Here is a 22,810-nt window from a genome sequence, read left to right as displayed (position 1 = left end):
ATTTTTCATATATTTCCCCCTTTGCTGACATTATTCTCCCTTTTCATTTTCTTATTATCCTCATTTGTTGAGTTTTACCAATGAACTCTTGGATTATCTGTCATTTAAAAAAAAATCAAACAATGACAGATTGTAATAAGGATTACACTGAATTTATATTAATTTCAGGAAAAAGGACATATTTACATTATCTAACAATAAGCTAGGCCAGCCTTCCCTTTAAATTAATTAATTATACAAATCTGTTTTCAGAATCATATTTCCTTGGTATTGGTTAGCATACATTCAATAAAATCCTACTGAAAATTTTGTGTTTAGTGTAAGCAAAGTAACTTTTTTGTTTTTTTTTGAGACGGAGTCTCGCTCTGTCGCCCAGGCTGGAATGCAGTGGCGTGATCTCGGCTCACTGCAAGCTCCGCCTCCCAGTTTCATGCCATTCTCCTGCCTCAGCCTCCTTAAGAGCTGGGACTACAGGCGCCTGCCACCACGCCCAGCTAATTGTTTTTTTGTATTTTTAGTAGAGACGAGGTTTCACCGTGTTAGCCAGGATGGTCTCGATCTCCTGACCTCTTGATCCACCCACCTCGGCCTCCCAAAGTGCTGGGATTACAGGCATGAGCCACCGCGCCCAGCCACTTTTTTTTTTAGACGGAGTCTTGCTCTGTCGTCCAGGTTGGAGTGCAGTGGTGCAATCTTGGCTCACTGCAAGCTCCACCTCCCAGGTTCAAGTGGTTCTCCTACTTCAGCCTCCCGAGTAGCTGGGACTACTGGCACCCGTCACCATGCCCGGCTAATTTTTTTTGTATTTTTTAATAGAAACGGGGTTTCACCATGTTGGCCAGGATGGTCTTGATCTCTTGACCTCGTGATACACCCACCTAGGCTTCCCAAAGTGCTGGGATTACAGGTGTGAGCCACAGCGTCCGGCCCAGCAAAATAATTTAAACCCAAAGTTAAAGTTGTTGGAAAACAGTTTGGCAGTTCCTCAAACAGTTAAACATAGAGTTATCATGTGACCCAGTAATTCTACTCCTAGGAATATGCCCAAGAGAACTGAAAACATATGTTCACACAAAAACTCATACACAAGCATTCATAGTAGCACTATGCACAATAGTCCCAAAGCAAAAACAACTGAAATATCCATCAATGGATGAATGGGTGATCAAAATGTGGTATGTCCATACAACGGACTATTTTTCAGTCATAAAAAAGAACAAACTGGCCAAGCACCGTGGCTCACACCTGTAATCCCAGCACTCTGGGAGGCCAAGGCAGGAGGACTGCTTAAGCCCAGTAGTTCGAGACCAGCCTGGGCTACACAGGGATACCCCATCTCTAGAAAAAAAATTTTTTTAATTAGCCAAGTGTGGTGGCATACTCCTGTAGTCCCTGCTACTCAGGAGGCTGAGGTAAGAGAACTTTTTATAGAGAAGTTAGCCCGTTTTCAGTCTTATGAGTTACAGATAATCGTAAGAGTTTGTTGTTTGCATTTTTACTTTATTCATTTATTTTTACCAAATAGAAATGTTTTATATTTGCGCTTTCAGATTTATTGATTTTTTGAATCACTGACACACACAAAGGCCTTACCCATTTTAATTTTTTGTTCTTTTTTTAGTTGGAGTCTTGCTGTGTCACCCAGGCTGGAGTGCAGTGGCACGATCTCGGCTCACTGCAAGCTCTGCCTCCCGAGTTCACACCATTCTCCTGCCTCAGCCTCCAGAGTAGCTGGGACTACAGGTGCCCGCCACCATGCTCGGCTAATTTTTTTGTATTTTTAGTAGAGATGGGGTTTCACCGTGTTCACCAGGATGGTCTCAATCTCCTGACTTTGTGATCTGCCTGCCTCTGCCTCCTTAAGTGCTTGGATTACAGGCGTGAGCCACTGCGCCTGACCCATTTTAATAGTATAAAAAAAAAACCCACAAATATTTCTTCTAGTGATCTGCATGGTTTCCTTTTTTACGTTTAAATGTTTGATCCATTTGAAAGTTATTTTGACATAAGGAGTAAGGTTACTACTGATTCCTACTCAGGAGGCTAAAGTGGGAGGACCACTTAAGTATGGGAGGTCGAGGCTATAGTGAGCCATTACTGAGCCACTGCACTACAATCTGGGTGACAGAGCAAGACTCTGTCTAGAAAAAAAAAAAAGAACTACTAATATAAGCTACAACATCAATGAATCTTAGAAACATTAAGGAAAGTGAAAGAAGCCAAATACAAAAGGCCACATATTACCATTTATATAACATATCCAGAACAGGCAAATCCATAGATAGAAAGTAGATTAGTAGTTGCCTGGGGACAGGGATAGGGAAGAATAGGGAAGAACTGGGAGATATGGGGTTCTTTTAGGGTGATAGAAATGTTCTGAAACTAAATAGTGGTAATGGCTGTAAAACACTGTGTAATACCAAAAATTACTGAATTGTACATTTTAAAATGGTGAATATTACATGAATTTTACATCAATAAAAAAAATGAGCAAACAAAAAGTTAAAGGTGTATAAAATCTACTGACCATTTTCTGTGGTATTGATGCAAAATTAGTATATCCAAGCACATCCTCTATGAAGTTATTGTCACAGCCTTTCCCAACCCAAATGTAAAAAACCTAAAAAGAAAAAGCAACAAAATATTAAAACTCCCTAATAGTTAATTCATTTTAATTAATGTTCTCAAAATTATCACCTCAAATAAGGTAGAAACAAACAGAAGAGTAAAAAGGAAATCTATAATTGTTACATTGTGAATCTATATGTAAGAATCCAGAGTGGTTCACATCTTCTTTGATTAAATGTTAAGGCTTACCATAAAATATATTTTACCTTTTGCACTTATTTTCCCAATAGAAATATAATCCTTTAATCAGTATAATTGACTCACTGTATTTCCCATCCACTATTTCATTACTGTCTGTGTATTTTCACTCATGCATTTCTCCCTCTTCTGTGGCTATCCAAATCCTTTTTCTGCTCATAAGGCATCATTTTGAAGCCATCTTAACCATTCTAACTCCCTTCAACAACTACCCCTGCCCAGTGATTTCTCTTGAACTCCTAATCATTAATGAGATTTCTGACAATGGATGTAAGTTGAACTAGATAAACTCTTGAAATACTTTTAAATTCTAGACTCTAGATGGTAAAGTCCCTAAATATAGGAATTTACCTCATTAGTTCTCTTCATCAAGTATATATAATTCATGACAGTAAATAATCCATATTAAAATGTATTACTCTATCAGTATTATCAATACAAATATCAATAACATCAATATAAAATGAAGTCCAAATAGAAAAGTTTAAAGTAAATTGACCTCCAGTGCTAGTTACCAATTTCAGCTCCTAATCCTAATTCACCTTTCACTGCTTGCTCTGTGATAACAGCTGGACCCTATAAGTGTTTCTTTGTTTTTGGTCAGCTCAAACAGTGTTAAGCTTTGCCAGTAAAGGGTGCTTACAGAGCCACAGTCCATAAGGAAAGCACCTTCTCTTGTCAGCTTCTCTGCAGACAATTTTTGAAGAGGTGGCTGTGGTACAACCCTGTCATTAACATGTACTGCACCCTGAAAAGAAAAAGAGAGAATGTGAATGAGATTATATTACTATCATCACAGTTTGGGAGCTAATGGTCACTAACCCTTTATGAAGCATTGGAAAATAACACTTGGGAGTTTTGCATGATATAAAAAATACTGATTATATGCTACCACCTTGGCTGTAGAATCAACACACTCAAATGTATTCAAATTTAAAAAGTAAAAATATGAATACATAAAATGATCTGTCACATTCCCTTCCCTTTTAGGGTGGGGTCAGAATATATTACAAGTGTGACTACTGGCTCTGTTGCATAGCCAGCTTTTTTTTTTACATTTCTTTGGCAACATAACATTATGTTTGGAATACTAATTCCAAAGAATACAGTTTTCACACAGGGAAGATAAAAGACACTACATATTTGCACATTAAAATTATTATTGGATACCAGATTTGGTTTACTATATAATCAAAATTGCAACTGATCTTATCAAAAGCAGTCAATATTGGCCAGGTGTGGTGGCTCATGCCTGTAAACCCAGCACTTTGGGAAGCCGAGATGGGCAGATCACTTGAGGTCAGGAGTTTGAGACCAGCCTGGCCAATATGGTGAAACTCTGTCTCTACTAAAAGTACAAAAATTAGCCAGGCGTGGTGGCATGTGCCTGTAATCCCAGCAACTTGGGTGGCTGAAGCAGAATTGCTTGAACCTGGGAGGCAGAAGCTGCAGTGAGCCGAGATCACACCACTGCACTCCAGCCTGGGTGACACAGCAAGATTCTGTCTTTAAAATAAAATTTAAAAAAAAGAAAATAAAGAGAAGCAGTCAATATCTACGAAATATAAATGGAAATGTCCACTCTACAACTTAGCTTTGTAATACATATTATAAGCAAACCTACAAGACAAATTACTTCTGATATGAAACTATTTTTTAAAACTACTTAACCACTGATGGTATTTAAGAGTCCTGCCATCCAATCAGATCCACAGCCAGTGTCCTTATTTAATGTATTACTACCACAAGGGGGAAAAGAGTTAAAAAGAAAAACCAGTTGATAGTATATTATCATCTTAGCTGTAGAACAAGACACTCAAATATATTCAAATTTAAACATTTCAAATGCACTAAAATACATACCTCATCTGTCAATCTGTCTATCCTGTATAAGTTGGGATGAATCATTTTCATTAGATGAACAAGTGGCTGAGACTTTATCTGACACATGGCATATACACGATCATCCAGCCGTGTGCTTGTACCCGTTCTAAATGCTTTCTACAAGGAAAAAGATAAACGTTTTCAAGTAAAATACAAATATGGTGGACAAATATTAAAACAAATATACACTGTCAATCATGGAAAAAGCATGGCCTTTAAATCAGACAGACCTAGATTCAATTCTCAGCTCTGACATTTAATAGGTATGTGATGCTGGAGCAAGTTACCTAGCTCCTCTGAGCTATACTGTCATCATGAGAAAAACAGGGAAAATAATACCTCCTTAGGTTGTTGAAAGGATTAAATAAAATGATGCATTGACACCTTTTATGGTGCCGGAGACATGGAAAGATGCTTAATATTAGTTCCTGTCCTTAAAGAGTCTCTTTCCAGAGGACATATTAAGAGTGAGCTATGACTGCACCATTATGCAAACTGCTCACACACATTAAAGAAGAGAGAATATGGTTTCACTAAAGTCATCATGTATTTGTATACCTTCATTTTCCACTGATCTTTTCTTTTCTTTTTTTTTTTTTTTTGAGACGGAGTCTCGCTCTGTTGCCCAGGCTGGGGTGCAGCGGCATGATCTTGGCTCACTGCAACCTCCGCCTCCCAGGTTCAAGCAATTCTCCTGCCTCAGCCCCCAGAGTAGCTGGGATTACAGGCGCGTGCCACCAGCTAATTTTTGTATTTTTGGTAGAGGCGGGGTTTCACTATGTTGGCCAGGCTGGTTGCAAACTCCTGGCGTCAGTTGATCCGCACACCTCGGCCTCCCAAAGTGCTGGGATTACAGGCGTGAGCCACCATGCATGGCCCCATTGATCTTTTTCTATTCTTCAACACTCTTTCAATGCTAAAGTGAATAATCCTCTAGTTAAGTATTAGAAAACAACCTAGATTTCCTTTCTTCATATACATATCTGAGAATTTTAAAAAACAATATTAAATATAGCAATGTATAAAAAGCTACCTGTTTGAGAAGAGCCAAAACATAGAGAGGAAACAACTTGAGGGAACTCGGTGCCATCAATGCAGAGTGCTGTAAATTTGAGACAGTTGAGCCATATGCAGACAATGAGTCCACTACAGCATTCACTAAGGCATCTCTTGCATCTGACAGACTTGATGAAACGGACCGATCCACAGCTAAAAAGCAACCAAAGTGAAAGGTATTTTAACCATTAGAATCCAATGGGCACTATAAGAGAGAAAATTTATACGCATTATTTAAGAAACAAAATTTAGCTAAGTTTTTAGGATGGAAAAATGCATTTCATCAGCTCCCTCATTTCAAATGTCTTCTTATACATTTTTTTCTGAAATAAATCTGACAATCAGAACAAGTCTAGATTCTTTTGGACATTTTTGTTTTAATCTCTTAAGTCTAAAAACATTTAGCCAGGCTGGACATGGTGGCTCATGCCTGTAATCCCAGCACTTTGGGAGGCCAAGGTGGGAGGATCACTTGAGTCCAGGAGTTCAAGACCAGATTAGGCAACATAGTGAGACCTTGTCTCTACAAAAAATAAAAAAATTAGCTGGGCATGGTGGCATGTGCCTGTAGTCCCAGCTATTTGGGAGGCTGAAGTAGGAGGACTGCTTGAGCCTCGGAGGTCGAAGCTGCAGTAACCTGTGATTGTGCACTCTGGCATGGGCGACAGAGCAAGACCCTGTCTACAAACAAACCCCAAAACATGTAGCCCCTATTGATATTAGTGAAATGCATATTTTTCCATTTACTTCTGAAAAAGCCTTGGGAAGGTTTCCATTACTCAAACACCAAGTCACATGTATCATTTTTTTCTGCTCAACCAATGTAATTTCTGCAATCTGAATTATACCTTGTGATCCTCTACAATTTTTGTAAAGCATTCCAAGCCAACAAATTTTTTGAAAGGGAAAAATAAACACAAGTTTTCATGCAGCCATTAAGAGACAGGTAACGTGAAACTTATTTTTCTACAATAATATATTCTATTAAAATAGGGATAACCTATAATATATATGCCCAAGCACTAAAAATAAAATTATATTAAAAAACAATTGGTTATGGCATAATTAATTCAAAATCTATATATAAAATTATACTTTAAAAATCTGGATCCTGATGTTTGGGGTACAACTGATTCCATCGTAACGAACCTGCATATGTACTCCCTGAATCAAAAACAAAAGTTAAAATTAAGAAATAAATCTGATATACAAGCTTTTGATTTTAGTTAAATATTTAAGAGAATCTGATTAAATCCTTCTTCTTTTTCCCCCCACCCCCGAGACAGAGTCTCCCTCTGTTTCCCAGGCTGGAGTGCAGTGGTGCGATCTTGGCTCATTGCAACCTCTGCCTCCCGGGTTCAACAGATTCTCCTGCCTCAGCCTCCTGAGTAGCTGGGACCACATGTGTGCACCACCACACCCAGCTAATTTTTGTATTTTTAGTAGAGACAGGGTCTCACTCCATTGACCAGTCTGGTCTTGAACTCCTGAAGTTAAGTGATCCACTTGCTTCAGCCTCCCAAGTACTGGGATTACAGGCATGGGCCACCACACCAGGACTGATTAAATGCTTCTGTTACTTAAAAAAATTTGGATCCTTCAGTAAATGCTATTATAATTTTTCCCAAATTAGTATTAATAACTCTCTTTCTCTAGGACTACATGGGAAATAGCAAGGCTTGTTTCATGTCTAAGTTCATCTACAAGGCAAATTCATTGAAAACATTTAAGTGCTACGTTAATTCTCAAAAGGATTTTTTAAGACTTACATATAATTAGTTTAAGTACAGTTCTATAGTGGTTATGTGTCAAATGCATAGCCATGTAATCTCTACCACAATCAGGATACACAATAGTTCCATCACTACAAAATTATCCCCCTATACTTGCCCCTTTGCAGTAAAACCCTCCCTCAGTCTCAATCCCAATTAGTCACCATTTGATAATTTTCCCTTTCCCTGAATGTCATATATATAGAATCATTTGTATGCAGCTTTTTTTTTTTTTTTTGAGATGCAGTCTCACGCTGTCACTCAGGCAGGAGTACAGTGGCGCGACCTCGGCTCGGCTCACTGCAACCTCTGCCTCCTGGGTTCAAGGGATTTTCCTGCCTCAACCTCCCAAGTAGTTGGGATTACAGGGGTGCAGCACCACGCCCAGCTAGTTTTTTTCTTGTATTTTTAGTAGAGACAGGGTTTCACCATGTTGGCCAGGCTGGTCTTGAACTCCTCACCTCAAGTGATCCGCCCACTTCAGCTTCCCAAAGTGTTGGGAATGAGCCCACCTGGAATGAGCTCATTACAGGCATGAGCCACCACACCTGGCCTATGCAGCTTTTTGAGTCTAGCTTCTTTTATTCAGCACAATGTCTTTGAGAGGCATCCATGTTTGTTTAAGTATTGACAGTTCATTCCTTTTTATTGCTGAATTATATTCTATTGTATGAGTGTACCATGGATTGTGCATATATTATTTGAAGGACATTTCAGTTTTTACCACATTTTTAGAGATTATGAATTCCCTCAAAGATTTTGAAAGTAAGATTAAGGAAGAAATGTGAGGACAGTCTGATTCACAATGCAGTAAATAAAAATGTAAAACATATGCTTTTTAAATAAGAGAAAAATCCTAGCTTCAGTTTCTTTCTTTCTTTTTTTTTTTTTTTTGAGACAGTCTCACTCTGTTGCCCAAGCTGGAATGGAGTGATTGGAGTGATGCGGTCTCGGCTCACTGCAACCTCCGCCTCTCAGGTTCAAGCAATTCTCCTGTCTCAGTCTCCTGAGAAGCTGCGATTACAGGCGCCTGCCACCACGCTCGGCTATTTTTTCGTATTTTTAGTAGAGATGGGGTTTCACCATGTTGGCCAGCCTGGTCTCAAACTCCTGAACTCGTGGTCTGCCCGCCTCAGCCTCCCAAAATGCTGGGATTACAGGCAGACGCACTGCCACCAGCCAAGCTTCAGTTTTTAAGATAGAAAAATACATCTCACATGTTCCTTCAATTTTTACTCACCCATGTTTGCCAGAAGGCAGATGGCAGCTTGTACATCCACTCCCGCATATACATCTGCTAGTGAACTTACCACTGGCAAACAAAGTGTATGTACTCTAATTCTCCGCTCACCTAAAAAAAAAGTCATTGAAAATACATTCGATCAAAAAGGAAATAAAGCAAAGCAAACATGTCGAATACTTTTTTTCTTTCTTTCTTTCTTTTTTTTTTTGAGACGGAGTCTTGCTCTGTCTCTTAGGCTGGAGTGCAATGGTGCGATCACAGCTCACTGCAACTTCTGTCTCCTAGGTTCAAGTGATTCTCCTGCCTCAGCCTCCCAAGTAGCTGGGATTACAGGTGCCTGCCACCATACCCAGCTAATTTTTGTATTTTTAGTAGAGATGGGGTTTCACCAGGTTGGCCAGGCTGGTCTGGAACTCCTGACCTCAGGTGATCCACCCACCTCGGCCTCCCAAAGTGCTGGGATTACAGGCGTGAGCCACCGCCACGCCCAGCCACAAGTCGAATTTTTATTCAAGTTATTGTTTTGGCTAGATTACATCACCAACAGGATTTTGAGATGTAAAAACCAAGTTTTACAATGAACATTTTTAAAAGAAAATTAAACACTCTCCAAATCTGCAGAGTATGAACATACGCTATATCACTCATTCTAAATTATATCCTATAGAGTAAAATACCAGAAAACTTAACTGTCAAGTAACAAATGAAGGCCTTAATTGCTAAGCAGTTTTTTACTTTTTGGGGCAAGAAATAATACAAAGAATGGCATAGCTGGATTTAGCATGAATTGTTTTGAAACAAGATTCTAAGAATACAACTCTTCCATAAATTAAAAAAGTGTACTATTTAAAATTCAAAAGTGAGAGTTAAAAAAAGAAAGAAAATAACAACATATGTTTGATTAACTAATACAAATTCCATTACTTCCCACTGTGTATTCATTCTTTTTCCCCACTCCACTAAAGGGCATGTGAAAGGAGGGAGGAATTACTGCTGCAGACTATATTTCATTTCTGTTAACATTACCTTTGCTTGATGTATATAATAGGGCTGTCTGAAAACATACTAAGGAAGTATCTGTTAAACTTTCTTCAATTGACAACTGCACCGCAAATCCAGCATCAGGATTGATGTTGGCAAGGGATAACAAATCAGTAGAACGGACAAAGAAGTTACCGTGAAAAGTGTGCATTGAAAGACCTAAAAAGGAGAAAATCATAAAAAATGAAGTTAACAATAGTATCTTCACCTCAAGCTAAAGTTACTTTTTTAAGTCAAAGATGTTTATGATTTTGAATCAAAAGGATAACTGGGGAGTCAAGGTTCAAGCATAGGCAGAGTTTCTAAAATATTAATTCAAAAAAACTAGTGGATGTTATATAAAAGGGAGACTATACATTTCACTTGTATTGACACCTAACCTTATTTACATTTTCTCACATGTGACTTGAAGTCAGACATAATCTGACTAAACATTTAATTTACAAAATTAAACAAATGAGGGTTATTATATAACTCATCCTAGATTTAAAATAAAGGTAAAATAAAGGATTAAAACAAATATTCACATAAAACCAAGGAAGTGTACATTAAATGATTATGAAGGCAAAGACCCTTAATTTGACAATTCTTATTTAAGATCTTCCCTATTCCTCTAATTCTCCTTCTAAAATCACTTCTAATATAGGCTTTCTCTTAGGTTCTTCTGAGTAAATCAAACATTACTTTTGTCTACTTATTCAAGTTATTTTTAAAAATTGGGCAAGGATTATTCAATAACTATTATCTATTTAAAACATGGTATAGCTAACGAGATCAAACAGTCTTCCATCATGAACAGTCAGAGGTTTAATATAAAATATAACTTTTACAACTTCATACCTTTAGTACACCTTATTCTCATAACAGCTTCAAATCCAATTTTTCTTGTGAGATACCGTTTTAGGTCTTTTTGTAACTTTTCTGCTTGTGAAGGATTGTGAGTATAGTGGAATGATGGATAATAATAGATGCACCCTGCAGAATACTTGGACATGCAAGCTTTAGAGAGAAATACAAAAAGTATTAGCTATAGAAATAATAATATTCTACTTGTCCAACAGTAGTACAGATTCTACATTATGAAGAAATCTAAGTCATGAGAAAACCTAAGCCATCAAAATAAGAACATACAAATCTGAGAAAACAGTAATATCTATAAAATATATGATAAAGTTTACTGTTGAGCAGAATGGTAAGGGAATCATGCTATCTAAACAAAATACAAGTGACATTTTATATTTGTATAGTGCTTTAAACTTTACTGGTAGTTTTCATAGATATTGTCTATCTAATGCACATGCCTTTCTCCCTAAAATATAGAGAATGCTTACTGAAGAGTTTAGATTTAATTATGCATTAAAAATGTTCATTTAAACAAATGTACCCATGATGACTTTCCTTACCTAGAGAAGCAAGATCAGAATACTGTGAACTTAAAAGGAACAAATCCACTGCAGTTTGCTGTCCCGAGCAATCTAATGCAAGTTTCTTATAAAAATCAGTTGCAGGGCCAAGATGTTGTACCACCTAAGTCAACAGATCATATAGTAAGAGCTAGCAATCTTTATGCTCATATTTTCATGTCATTTTTATAACAAAAAGGATATCCTCTGCCTCCCTACCAAACTAAGAGTTTTCTAAATGTCTAGGCATTTGGTGCAATTTCCTATGATAATAATGATAGATAATCTTTATAAAAAACACTTATGTGCCAGCACTGTTTCACACAAATTAATTTTCATAACACATCTCATATGGTTTTTATCATCTACATTTTCAGACGAAGAAACTGAGGCAATGACTGATTAAGTAACTTGACCAAGATTACATAGATATTGAGAAGTGGATATTGGAATATCAACCCAAGAAATCTGGCTGCAGAATGAGTGCTGTTAACCATTATTAAATATTGTTAAATAACTTAAGAGAGTAAAAGATTAAGGAAGGTGTTTCTTTTGGTATGAGAAGACTTGAGCTGAGAAGGTGACACTGGAGAGAGTCTCCAAGTTCTTAATCACCATACAACATTTCCTAAAAAAAAGTTTCAATCCTCTTAATTACACTGCATGATGATTATATTAGAGCTTACTCTAATATAAGGAATTAAGGATATGAAGGAACATGTAAACCAGAACAGATACTGAAACTTTAGAGTCCTAGGCAGACAGAGAATATTTTTGAAAGTTAAATGAGAAAACAAAACAAATCAAAACAAAACTCTATCAAAGGATTCAGTAAATATATATCAGCTTCCTGTGTTCAAAACACCACAGTAATTTATAATGGATTGTAATGGGTCAACGAACTAAATGCCAGCTACACTTGTTGATGAGTTTAAAATACATACTTATTTTAAAATTAGCTTCCTTCTCAAATGCAATTTTAAAACACAATTTCTATAAAGGGTGAAATATGGTGCCTTTTTTTCTCTAGCATATTGGTGAAGAATAAAAAAAGCAATGCTACTTAATGGTGGTTACAGGATGAGAATCCCTAAGAAGAGAAGTTGATTAAAAAACCCAAATAAACAAAACATTCTTTATTTAATAACTTAAAGATTATGCCCTTTAACCCAATAATTTCACTTCTAGGAATTTATCCTAAGGCAAATCTGGATATGTGGCTAAAGATTTATGACACTATTAAAACTGTTTAATTCATACTCATAACTACTTATAATGATATTTTCTCAAATATGTTAAGGCCAGACAGAACTTGTACAAAAGAAAAATGAATATTTTTGTTCATTTATTATTTGAAATAGGGCTTAAAAATGCCTGACCAAATCTTCACATAAAACCCAAGTAATGTTCAGCTTCGTATATTCCTTTCATTGTTATTATTATTATTGTTTTTCTTTTTTTTTGAGACCGGGTCTCGCTCTGTTGCCCAGGCTGGAGTGCAGTGGCAGTGATCACAGCTCGCTGCAAACTCTGCCTCCCTGGTTCAAGTGATTCTCCTGCCTCAGCCATCTGAGTAGCTGGGATTACAGGCTTGCATCACCGCACCCAGCTAATGTTTGTATTTTTAGGAGAGATGGGGTTTTGCAATGTTGGCCAGACTGGTCTCAAACTCCTGAACTCAAGTGATCCACCCACCTTTGCCTCCCAAAGTGCCGGGAATAGCCACTGCACCCGGCCATTATTGTTATTTTTTAAGACAGGGTCTCGTTACATTGCCCAAGCTGGTTTAGAACTCCTAAGCTCAAATGATCCTCTAGCCTCAGCCTCTTGAGTAGCTAAGGTAACAGGCAGGTGCTACCACACCCAGCCCTTTTTAAAAAAAAATAGTGCAAATACAGGTCTGGCCCACATCTGCAATCCCAGCACTTTGCAGGGCTGAGGTAGGGGTATTGCTTGATCTCGGCAGTTTGAGGCCAGCCTGGGCAACACAGTAAGATGTTGTCTCTACTTTTAAAAAACAAAAGAAAAAAATACTGAAGACAACTATTTAATAGCTGAAAAGCAATCAATTGATTACTTTCACATTTACTTTCTCTGTGACTTCAGAGAATGCGCACAATATATTCTCCAATGAAAAAGGTCAAACACACACACATATATATACACACACACGTATGATGTCCAATTATGCTTATTTGTATGTTTGTATAACTAAATGCTAGTATCATTAGATTATTGGTGATTTATGCTTTTCTCCACTTTCCAAGTGTTATACAATGATCTGTGTTATCTTCATAATTAAAAAGTTTATTAGTATGAGCATGTTGAATTACAATAGTTACATTTAGTAAGTTTTACCACTTACGTAACAGAAAAGAACACTGGAGTCAGAAAATCAAGTTGCACTTTTACCATTAAATAGTTATTTAACCTTTAACTAGACACTCTACTTCCTCATCTATAAAATGAAAAGGTTAGACTAAATGATTTCTAAATTTCTATGACTTACAAAGTATAAAAAGAACATACTGTGACACAAAACCAAAAAGATAATTTGAGTTAAAAACCCTCGCCGGGCGCGGTGGCTCACGCCTGTAATCCCAGCACTTTGGGAGGCTGAAGTGGGCGGATCACGAGGTCAGCAGATTGAGACCATCCTGGTTAACACTGTGAAACCCTGTCTCTACTAAAAACACAAAAAAATTAGCCAGGTGTGGTGGCAGGTGCCTGTAGTCCCAGCTACTAGGGAGGCTGAGGCAGGAGAATGGCGTGAACCCGGAAGGCAGAGCTTGCAGTGAGCCGAGATCGCGCCACTGCACTCCAGCCTGGGCGACAGAGCAAGACTCCGTCTCAAAAAAAAACAAAAACAAAAACAAAACAAAAAACTCTCTGGCGGCCGGGCGCAGTAGCTCATGCCTGTAATCCCAGCACTTTGGGAGGCTGAGGCAGGCGGATCACCAGGCCAGGAGTTCGAGACCAGCCTGACCAACATGGTGAAACCCCCGTCTCTACTAAAAATACAAAAATTAGCCGGGTGTGGTGGTGCACACCTGTAATCCCAGCTACTCAGGAGGCTGAAGCAGGAGAATCGCTAGAACCTGGGAAGCAGAGGTTGCAGTGAGACAAGATCGCACCACTGCGCTCCAGCCTGGGCAACAGTGTGAGACCACGTCTCAAAAAAGAAACAAAAAACAAACAAAAAAACCCAACTCTCTTGCCAGTATTTTATTATTAATGAAATAGAATAAACAAATAATTACACAATCTTGAATATGACAAAAAACTAAACATAAAATACCTTTGTACTTGATCTCTGATTAGGATCTTCTCTGGATTGCAGAAGTCCTGCACCCAAGGAAGGTAACTGTGTCTGAAATACAGACACACGGCCACCTGTTGGAGACATTAATTTAAAGGCAGCCTGAAGTGCAGGACCAAGGGCACTGTGTGTTTCTCTTGTATTGGTGAACATGTTTGGCAATGCATTCAGTAAGTCTTTTATAAGCTGAGAAAACAAAGATCAAAAATTGAATTACTGAGAAGGCAAAGGAATAATCTTATTTTAAAACATTCCATAGTGTATCATGTGTCACTGTATTTCTGGGGACTGGAAACTGAGGAGTCAATAGATATGCCATTTATATTGTCTATTATTTGTAATATTAATATATCAAGTAAACAAATGTTAAACATTTTAGTTACCAGTCACAATATAAATATTTTTATGCTTTAAGATAATAAATCAATCTTACCTCTTTACTTTCATATAGATTCACAAGTAAACTATCCGGTGTAGGTAGAAAAACATCTATAGGGAAAACACATATTTTAATCAACAAATCGAACAAAAGAATACATTAGAAAATCTTAGTTTTTATCAGGTCATACATGTAATGTGTACTATAATTTTGCTTTATTTTATTTATTTTTTTGAGATGGAGTTTTGCTCTTGTTGCCCAGGCTGGAGTGCAATGGCATGATCTCGGCTCACTGCAACCTCCACCTCCCGGGTTCAAGCGATTCTCCTGCCTCAGCCTCCTGAGTAGCTGGGATTACAGGCATGCACCACAACGCCTAGCTAATTTTGCATTTTTAGCAGAGACGGGGTTTCTCCATGTTAGTTAGGCTGGTCTCGAACTCCTGACCTCAGCTGATCCACCCACCTCGGCCTCCCAAAGTGCTGGTATTACAGGCTTCAGCCACTGCGCCCAGCTAATATTGCTTTATTAAATATACACACTCTGTATATATTATACATACATGTGTGTAATACATACATAGGCATAACTTAGAATCAAGTATTTCCAGAAAAACAATTATTTTGAACAAATACTAAAGTGCATGACATTATCCTCACAGCATATAGCAAGATGTATATTAAAATAAAGTAGCCCCCATTTCAAAGTCCGTAGTTAGAAAGGCTTTTATTTTACTGACTGCTTACCATCTATATCAGACACAATCAACATTTGAGGCTGTGATAATCCTTCTTGTAAATTGTAGAAATGAATAGTGCTATCAAAGGTCATGAATCCTATTCTTGTTCGTGAATCTCCAGGAAGCCTAAAGATAAAAATGACAATTTTAAATTCAGAGTGCTCAGTAACATATTTCATTTCAGAAAATAATGAAATAGTAATTTAAGTCCAAGGATAACTACACATATGCTTTTCTACAGGGGACAGAAAAATTATCCCTATCTAAACAAATATATATCAGAGAAGAAGACCAAGGTGAAAACTTACTTCCAGTTCCAATATTAGAACAATAGTATATCTTGCTTAAGCATTTTAAGGGCAGAATGACAAATAAGTACTTTCCAAGAAAAGATTGAATATACTGCAAATCAGATTTTAATGTGTAAAATTTTACACAAAAACCACATTTATGAACACTGAAACATTTTATCTATCATTAATCTTTTAAAATGCTGTTAGAGCTGTTTTCAAAAGTCGATGCTACAATACAAAGAATAAATTACCATTTCACTGCCTGTCAAGCTTTCTTTATTAATAAGATAGATGCCTCATCTTACAGAAGCATATTACTAAGTACTACCAACTATGTTAACTTCAGTTATGTAATTTATTGTTTTAGCAATGCCTTTAAAATATCTTTGGATACTATAGGATGCCAAAATAGAATATGCATCGAAGCAAGAAGCATTATGACTGCTATGGATGACTGATCAGGGTATTCAGATATAGTCTGCAAGGTGGGTCAAGAGCATTTCAGAGAACAGAAAGCTACAAGTTATGTGGATGTTCAGCTTACCAGTATGGTGAATATTTATGATGTTTCCACAGACTAATCTTCACTCCTGTGAGACTTCTAAGATCACTGAGGAGTGGGGTCATTTGTTACTGGCTAGAGGAGACTACTGACCTACTCCAAGCTAAAAATACACAAAGTTGAGCTGAAACTGCTCCAGCATCAAACTCTTCTTTCTCAAAGAAGTTTCCAGAGCCCTTTCCAAAAACATATTATACATTTGTTGCTATTCTATCACTTTCTTTTTCTTTTACTTTCCCAATGCTTGTTTTCTGCTGTAATCAAATAGAAATATTTTTAAAACATTTTCCATTCCCAGTTTTACACTTTTGGTTTTGCACAGTCTATTTAATTTACAAGTTGTCAATCATCTCTCTCAGTGTGGCTCCTATATCATACTTTTCCATACAAGGCTAATAGAGTAAATGGACTTCTGGAGCACAGTGACGGAATAGGAGCTTGCTCCATCCACTCCATGCATCAACCTGGTATTTTAGTACCTCCAAGAATGGTGTACCCTCTTGGGGGATTAAAACTTGGTATTTAAAGACAAAAACAAGCCAGGTGCAGTGGCTGTAATCCTAGCACTTTGGGAGGCCGACGTGGGTGCATCGCTTGAGCTCAGGAGTTCGAGATCAGCCTGGGCAACATGGCAAAACCCTGTCTCTACTAAATATACAAAAATTAGCCGAGTGTGATGGTGTGCGCTTGTAGTCGCAGCTACTAAGGAGGCTGAAGTGGGAGGATCACTTGAGCCTGGGAGGTCAAGGCTGCAGCGAGCAGAGATCACACCACTGTACTCCAGCTTGGGGAACAGAGCAAGCCTCTGTCTCAAAAAAAAAAAAAAAAAAAAAAAGACAGAAACATCAACAACAAACCAACAACAAGCCAACCAATCATTTCTGTAGAGCAGTCTTCCGTTGCCACTCACTGTTAAAGCTATTTTTGAAGTAAGCACTTGTGACTAAAGTAGGGGCAAATACTTCAAGGATTAAAACATGAAAACTCTTAGTAACAAACACCAAAAGCAAATCTCTCAATATCTCTCAATTTTTAAAATCTTGAACATCTTAATGTTATCAGTTTCCTTTCAGGCCAAGATCAGTGATATCAAGACTATGGTGACTAGAAGTAGCATTCAACAGGGCAAGGACTCTTCAAGCTCAAATGAAAGATAGAGGAGAACCTTTTGGAATCACCAAAGTACTTGGGACAAAGTATTCATATATAACAAGCCCCACACCTCGACAGATGTTGAGAACCACTGCAGTAGTGAACCACTCTCACTAACAACCTGAAGCCACATCTCTTGTGGGTGTTGGAGTGAAACAGAAATGTGCAAACAACTGTACTTTCCAGAGATTTGGATGGTTCATTTTTAAAGCTAGATGAGGGGCTCCTTCATGACTAATCTTGGTAGACACAGAGGAGGGAATTAGAGCCAGGTATAAGCCACGTATCCTATACTTGCTATTTCCATTTCCACAATCCAGCTCATTACTAATGTGCCAAAATGCTCAGTTTCTTAGCCTAGTGTGGTGGTGGGTGCCTGTAATCCCAGCTATTTGGGAGGCTGAGGCAAGAGAATTGCTTGAACCCAGAAGGCAGAAGTTGCAGTGAGCTGAGATCGTGCCACTGCACTCCAGCCTGGGCAACAGAGCGAGACTCTGTCTCAAAAAATAAATAAATAAATAAATAAACAAACAAACAAACAAACAAAATGCTCAGTTTCTGGCTTCCTAACATATTTAGCACAAAATCAGTTCCCTCCTTCCCTTTAAACCAGCTCATTCTGTCATCAGTGCAATTAAAACAAGTTTATGAAAAAAATTCCTTGCTCAGGCATAAATTACAGCCAGATTTCTCTCATCCAGATTCTTTTTTAAAAAATCCTTTTATCTTTTTAAATTTTATTTAAACTGACAGATAAGATTGTATGTATCTGTCATGTAAAACATGTTGTTTTGAAATATATATATCTACACTGTGGAATGGCTAAATCTAGCTAACAAATATATGCATTGCCTCACAAAGTTAAAATTTTTGTAGTGAGAACACAATTTTCATCTCTTAGCATTTCTCCAAGAATACAATATATTGCTATTAAGTATAGTCATCATGTTGTACAACAGATCTCTTGAATTTATTCCTCCTATCTTTTACACTTTGGCTAGGATCTCTCAAAACCTCCCACCCCACCCCTGGTAACAACCACTGTACTCTCTACTTTTACGAGATTTACCTTTTTAGCTCCCACAATGAATGAGAACACGCAATATCTGTTCTGATTTCACTTAACGTAATGACCTCCAGGTTTATCCATGGTATCACAAATGAGAAAAATTTTCTTTTTAAAGGCTGGATAGTATTCCATTTGCACATATACCAGTTTCTTTATCCATCCATCTGTTGATGGATACTTAGTCTGATTATGTATCCTGACTCTTGTGAATAAACTACAAATGCTACAATAAACATGGGAGTGCAGATATATCTTCCACACACTGATTTTATTTTCTTTGGATATATTCCAAGTAGTGGGATTGCTGGATCATACGACAATTGTATTAAATTTTCTAAGGGACCTTTATACTGTTTTCTATAATGGCTGTACTAATTTACATTCCCCAAAGTGTGCAGTTTCCCTTTTCTCCACATCCTCACCAACATGTTATCTTTTGTCTTTTTGATAGTCTCATCCAGATTCCCGATATACTGGCTAACTCAACATTTCTGGCCCCTGTGTTCAGATTGGCTGAGTCAGACAGTTAGATGAGATCTAAATTCCTGACTAAATACTAGATTTTTATGATTTTATAATTCAGATACCAAGTCATAAATCATAACTCGAGTATCTGGATTCTTATTCTATGGTACATAAGTAGTACTCTTTTTAGTTGATAAATACAACCAAACCCAATCCCACAAACTGCGAACACTTCATATTTATACACATTTATATATATAACATACACATATGTATAGTATGAATTAAAAATATTCTTACTTGTCTAGATTTTCTAGGAGTGACTGGCACAAAATTGTCAAATATCCAGCTTCCACTGCATTATGAGACACATCTAAAACAAACAAGTAAACTGCAGGTTGAGGAGGACGCAGCTGAAAGGAATAAAAATAAAGTAAGTTATTTGGTAGGTACAATTTATTCTTTTTATATATTACTATTGCTACTGGATATTTACTGAATATATTAACACAAAAAATACACAAATAGGATTGCTATTTTGTAATATGTGCTCATGAAAATGATATGCTTTTAATTTTTTTTCTTTTTAGTTGGTTGTGGACTAAGCATGATAAGGCAGTTGATACACAGCTACAGTTAAATAGATGGGTTAAATGTTTTTCTGATAAGGAGTGTTGGCTAAGAGTTCATTTTTTAAAAATTAGGCTTATGATTTAATACTAAGCTCTCTAGATGTACATCCGTTCCCCTTTCCTAAAAACAAATTTTAAACCCAACAATTTGCCATTAGTACCAGCTATTGGTTTACCTGGAGGTGACTGAATCCTAATGTTTAAGTGCTATGTGTAAAGAAAGTCCTTGTGATGGTATTGTAAATACTTTTCTTTTTTTTGGAGACAGAGCCTCACTCTGTCATCCAGGCTGGAGTGCAGTGGCGCAGTCTTGGCTCACTGCAATCTCTGCCTCCCAGGTTCAAGCGATTCTCCTGCCTCAGCCTCCTGAGTAGCTGGGACTACAGGCACATGCCTCCACGCAGAGCTAATTTTTGTATTTGGTAGAGATGGGGGTGGGGGGGGGGGTTCACTATGTTGGCCAGGCTGGTTATGAACTCCTGATGTCACTTGATCCGCCCGCCTCAGCCTCCCAAAGTGCTAGGATTACTGGTGTGAGCCACTGTGCCTGGCCTTTAAATACATTCTTTGAAAAGTCCTTATGGTTGATAATTGTTGAAGCTTGGTGATGGGCAAAGGATGGCTCATTATACTGTTTTCTTTGGAGTACGTGTGAAAACTGCTGTTATATAAAGTTGAAATAGGCCAGGTGCAGTGGCTCATGCCTGTAATCCCAGCACTTTTGGGAAGCCAAGGTAGGTGGATTGCTTGGGCCCAGGAGTTTGAGACCAGTCTGAGCAACATGGTAAAACCCTGTCTCTAGCTTGGGTGACAGAGTGAAACTCTGTCTCAAGTAAAAATTAAGTACATAAATAAGTAAAGTTAAAATAAAAGAATATATTAAATCTTTTCTTAAAAATATGCTAACTGGAGCCAGGAGCAGTAGCTCACGCCTGTAATCTCAGCACTTTGGGAGGCTGAGGCCGGTGGATTACGAGGTCAGGAGATCAAGACCATTCTGGCTAACATGGTGAAACCCCGTCTCTACTTAAAAATACAAAAAAGTAGCCGGGCGTGGTGGCGGGAGCCTGTAGTCCTAGCTACTCGGAAGGCTGAGGCAGGAGAATGTTGTGAACCCGGGAGGGTGCCACTGCACTCCAGCCTGGATGACAGAGCGTGACTCCGTCTCAAAAATAAATAAATAAATAAATAAAAAATAAAAATGTGCTAACCAAGGGCCATATGAATCATATGGCAAAACTTAAAAGATTATTTCTTGCTTTACCACTTCAATTAGATTAAGATTCCTAAGGACCCAATATGGAGTGGGAAAATAATAAATCATAAAGAAGGTAGGGCTTGAGAGTAAAAGTGATCAAGATAAAGTTTATTACAGTTAATACAGAAACAAACATGAAAATGGTAGTTAGGTGGGCATATGCCAAATTAGACACAAAAGAACACAAAAATTACAAAAATAAAGATGAGCCAGGCACCAAAAATTTAATGCACATCGCTTACTCCTTTTCACTAGCAGCAGTTTAAGTTTTGCGGACAACAAGGATTAGAGTTGTAGCTACAGAAGATATAGTTTTTTGAGTTAGTTTGTTTGTTTTTGAGATGGAGTCTTCCCCTGTTGCCCAGGCTGGTGTGCCATGGCACAATCTTGGCTCACTGCAACCTCCCCCTCCCACGTTCAAGCAATTCTCGGCCTCAGCCTCCCTAGCAGCTGGGATTACAGGCGTGCACCACCACGCCCAGCTAATTTTTGTATTTTAAGTAGAGACAGGATTTCACCATGTTGGCCAGGCTGGTCTTAAATTCTTGACCTCAGGTGATCCACCCACCTCAGCCTCCGCAAGTGCTGGGATTACAGACGTGAGCCACCACGCCCAGCCAATACAGTTTTTATAAATATGTTAAAAAGAGAAGATATGATAATGAAGATGGGCAAACCTTAGGGCCAGTAATTCGTTTTTGAAGTGAAAAGAAGAATGAGATCTTACAGGTCATATAATTAAAGAAGAGACAGAATTTTCTAATTGCAACAGAAGAAAAAATTAGAAGTCCATATCCACTTATCTTGGTATCTTGGTGAAAAAACTTAAGTTTTGGGCAAAAATGTGCATTTCTCTGTTTTGAGAGTCTTAAATGTTAAATGGTAAAAGGGTATCTATATCCATTCCATGCAAGGAAATCAAAATGGCAACAAGTCATAGATGCTAGTGCCCATCATAAGACAGAACTAACATTTCTTATTCATAGAAAGCCTTCTAGGAGATCGAATAACCTTTAGAAAGATTTTCTCTTTGTCAAATATAAACTTCCAGCATTAATTTGTTTTTAAAAATTATGAGTATAAACAACTTCAAAATCTCGATAAGAGTTCACTTAACAGAAAATTACAAATGACCAATGTAATTGTGTTCCATAACAAATCTTAACACTGAATAGTTACCATGTAATCTGAAGAAGCAATGAACTCCACAGTTGAATTCTGAACTTCTGGTCGTTTATGAGGCTCTCCATAAGATCGGGTAAGGGGGTTATACATAAATTCTTCAGGAACTAGATAAGAGGTCCCAGTACAAATTTAGAGACACAATTTGTAACTAAACACATATATACACACCTAAAAATAAATATCTATTATCAATATTTACACGAGGTTTAGCAACAGTTCTGCGAACATTTAATGGTAAAAATCAATCCCTTAAGCCCTCCTTAAAAAATAGATCAGGGCGGTGGCTCACGCCTGCAATCCCTGCACTTTGGGCGGCCGCGGCGGGCGGATCACGAGGTCAGGAGTTTGAGAACAGCCTGACCAACATGGTGAAACCCCGTCTCTACTAAAAAAACAAAAATTAGCCAGGCACAGTGGTGTGCGCCTGTAATCCCAGCTACTCAGGAGGCTGAGGCAGGAGAATTGCTTGAACCTGGGAGGCAGAGGTTGCAGTGAGCTGAGATTACACCACTGCACTCCAGCCTAGGCGACA

General features: G+C 37.8%; 1 protein-coding gene across 8 annotated transcripts in view; it reads right to left on the bottom strand.

Annotated features, from left to right (window-relative positions):
* The window catches only part of SEC24B (SEC24 homolog B, COPII coat complex component), a 106,382-nt gene that overhangs the window by 4,261 nt on the left and 79,311 nt on the right, over window positions 1–22,810 (bottom strand). For all 8 annotated transcript variants that reach the window (XM_016952010.3, XM_016952004.3, XM_016952006.4 and 5 more), the window contains 13 exons: window positions 22,273–22,382; window positions 19,504–19,616; window positions 15,670–15,788; window positions 14,978–15,033; window positions 14,524–14,730; window positions 11,226–11,349; window positions 10,663–10,821; window positions 9,808–9,981; window positions 8,779–8,889; window positions 5,744–5,919; window positions 4,690–4,827; window positions 3,470–3,574; window positions 2,528–2,620 (listed from right to left, as the gene is read on the bottom strand). In XM_016952010.3, coding sequence (XP_016807499.2) covers window positions 2,528–2,620; window positions 3,470–3,574; window positions 4,690–4,827; window positions 5,744–5,919; window positions 8,779–8,889; window positions 9,808–9,981; window positions 10,663–10,821; window positions 11,226–11,349; window positions 14,524–14,730; window positions 14,978–15,033; window positions 15,670–15,788; window positions 19,504–19,616; window positions 22,273–22,382 — 1,685 coding nt within the window. The remainder of the gene's footprint in view (window positions 1–2,527; window positions 2,621–3,469; window positions 3,575–4,689; window positions 4,828–5,743; window positions 5,920–8,778; window positions 8,890–9,807; window positions 9,982–10,662; window positions 10,822–11,225; window positions 11,350–14,523; window positions 14,731–14,977; window positions 15,034–15,669; window positions 15,789–19,503; window positions 19,617–22,272; window positions 22,383–22,810) is intronic.

The sequence above is a fragment of the Pan troglodytes genome, chromosome 3, assembly GCF_028858775.2.
Source record: "Pan troglodytes isolate AG18354 chromosome 3, NHGRI_mPanTro3-v2.0_pri, whole genome shotgun sequence".
In the NCBI taxonomy this organism is placed as follows: domain Eukaryota; kingdom Metazoa; phylum Chordata; class Mammalia; order Primates; family Hominidae; genus Pan; species Pan troglodytes.
This window is presented reverse-complemented; position numbering and strand designations above follow the sequence as displayed.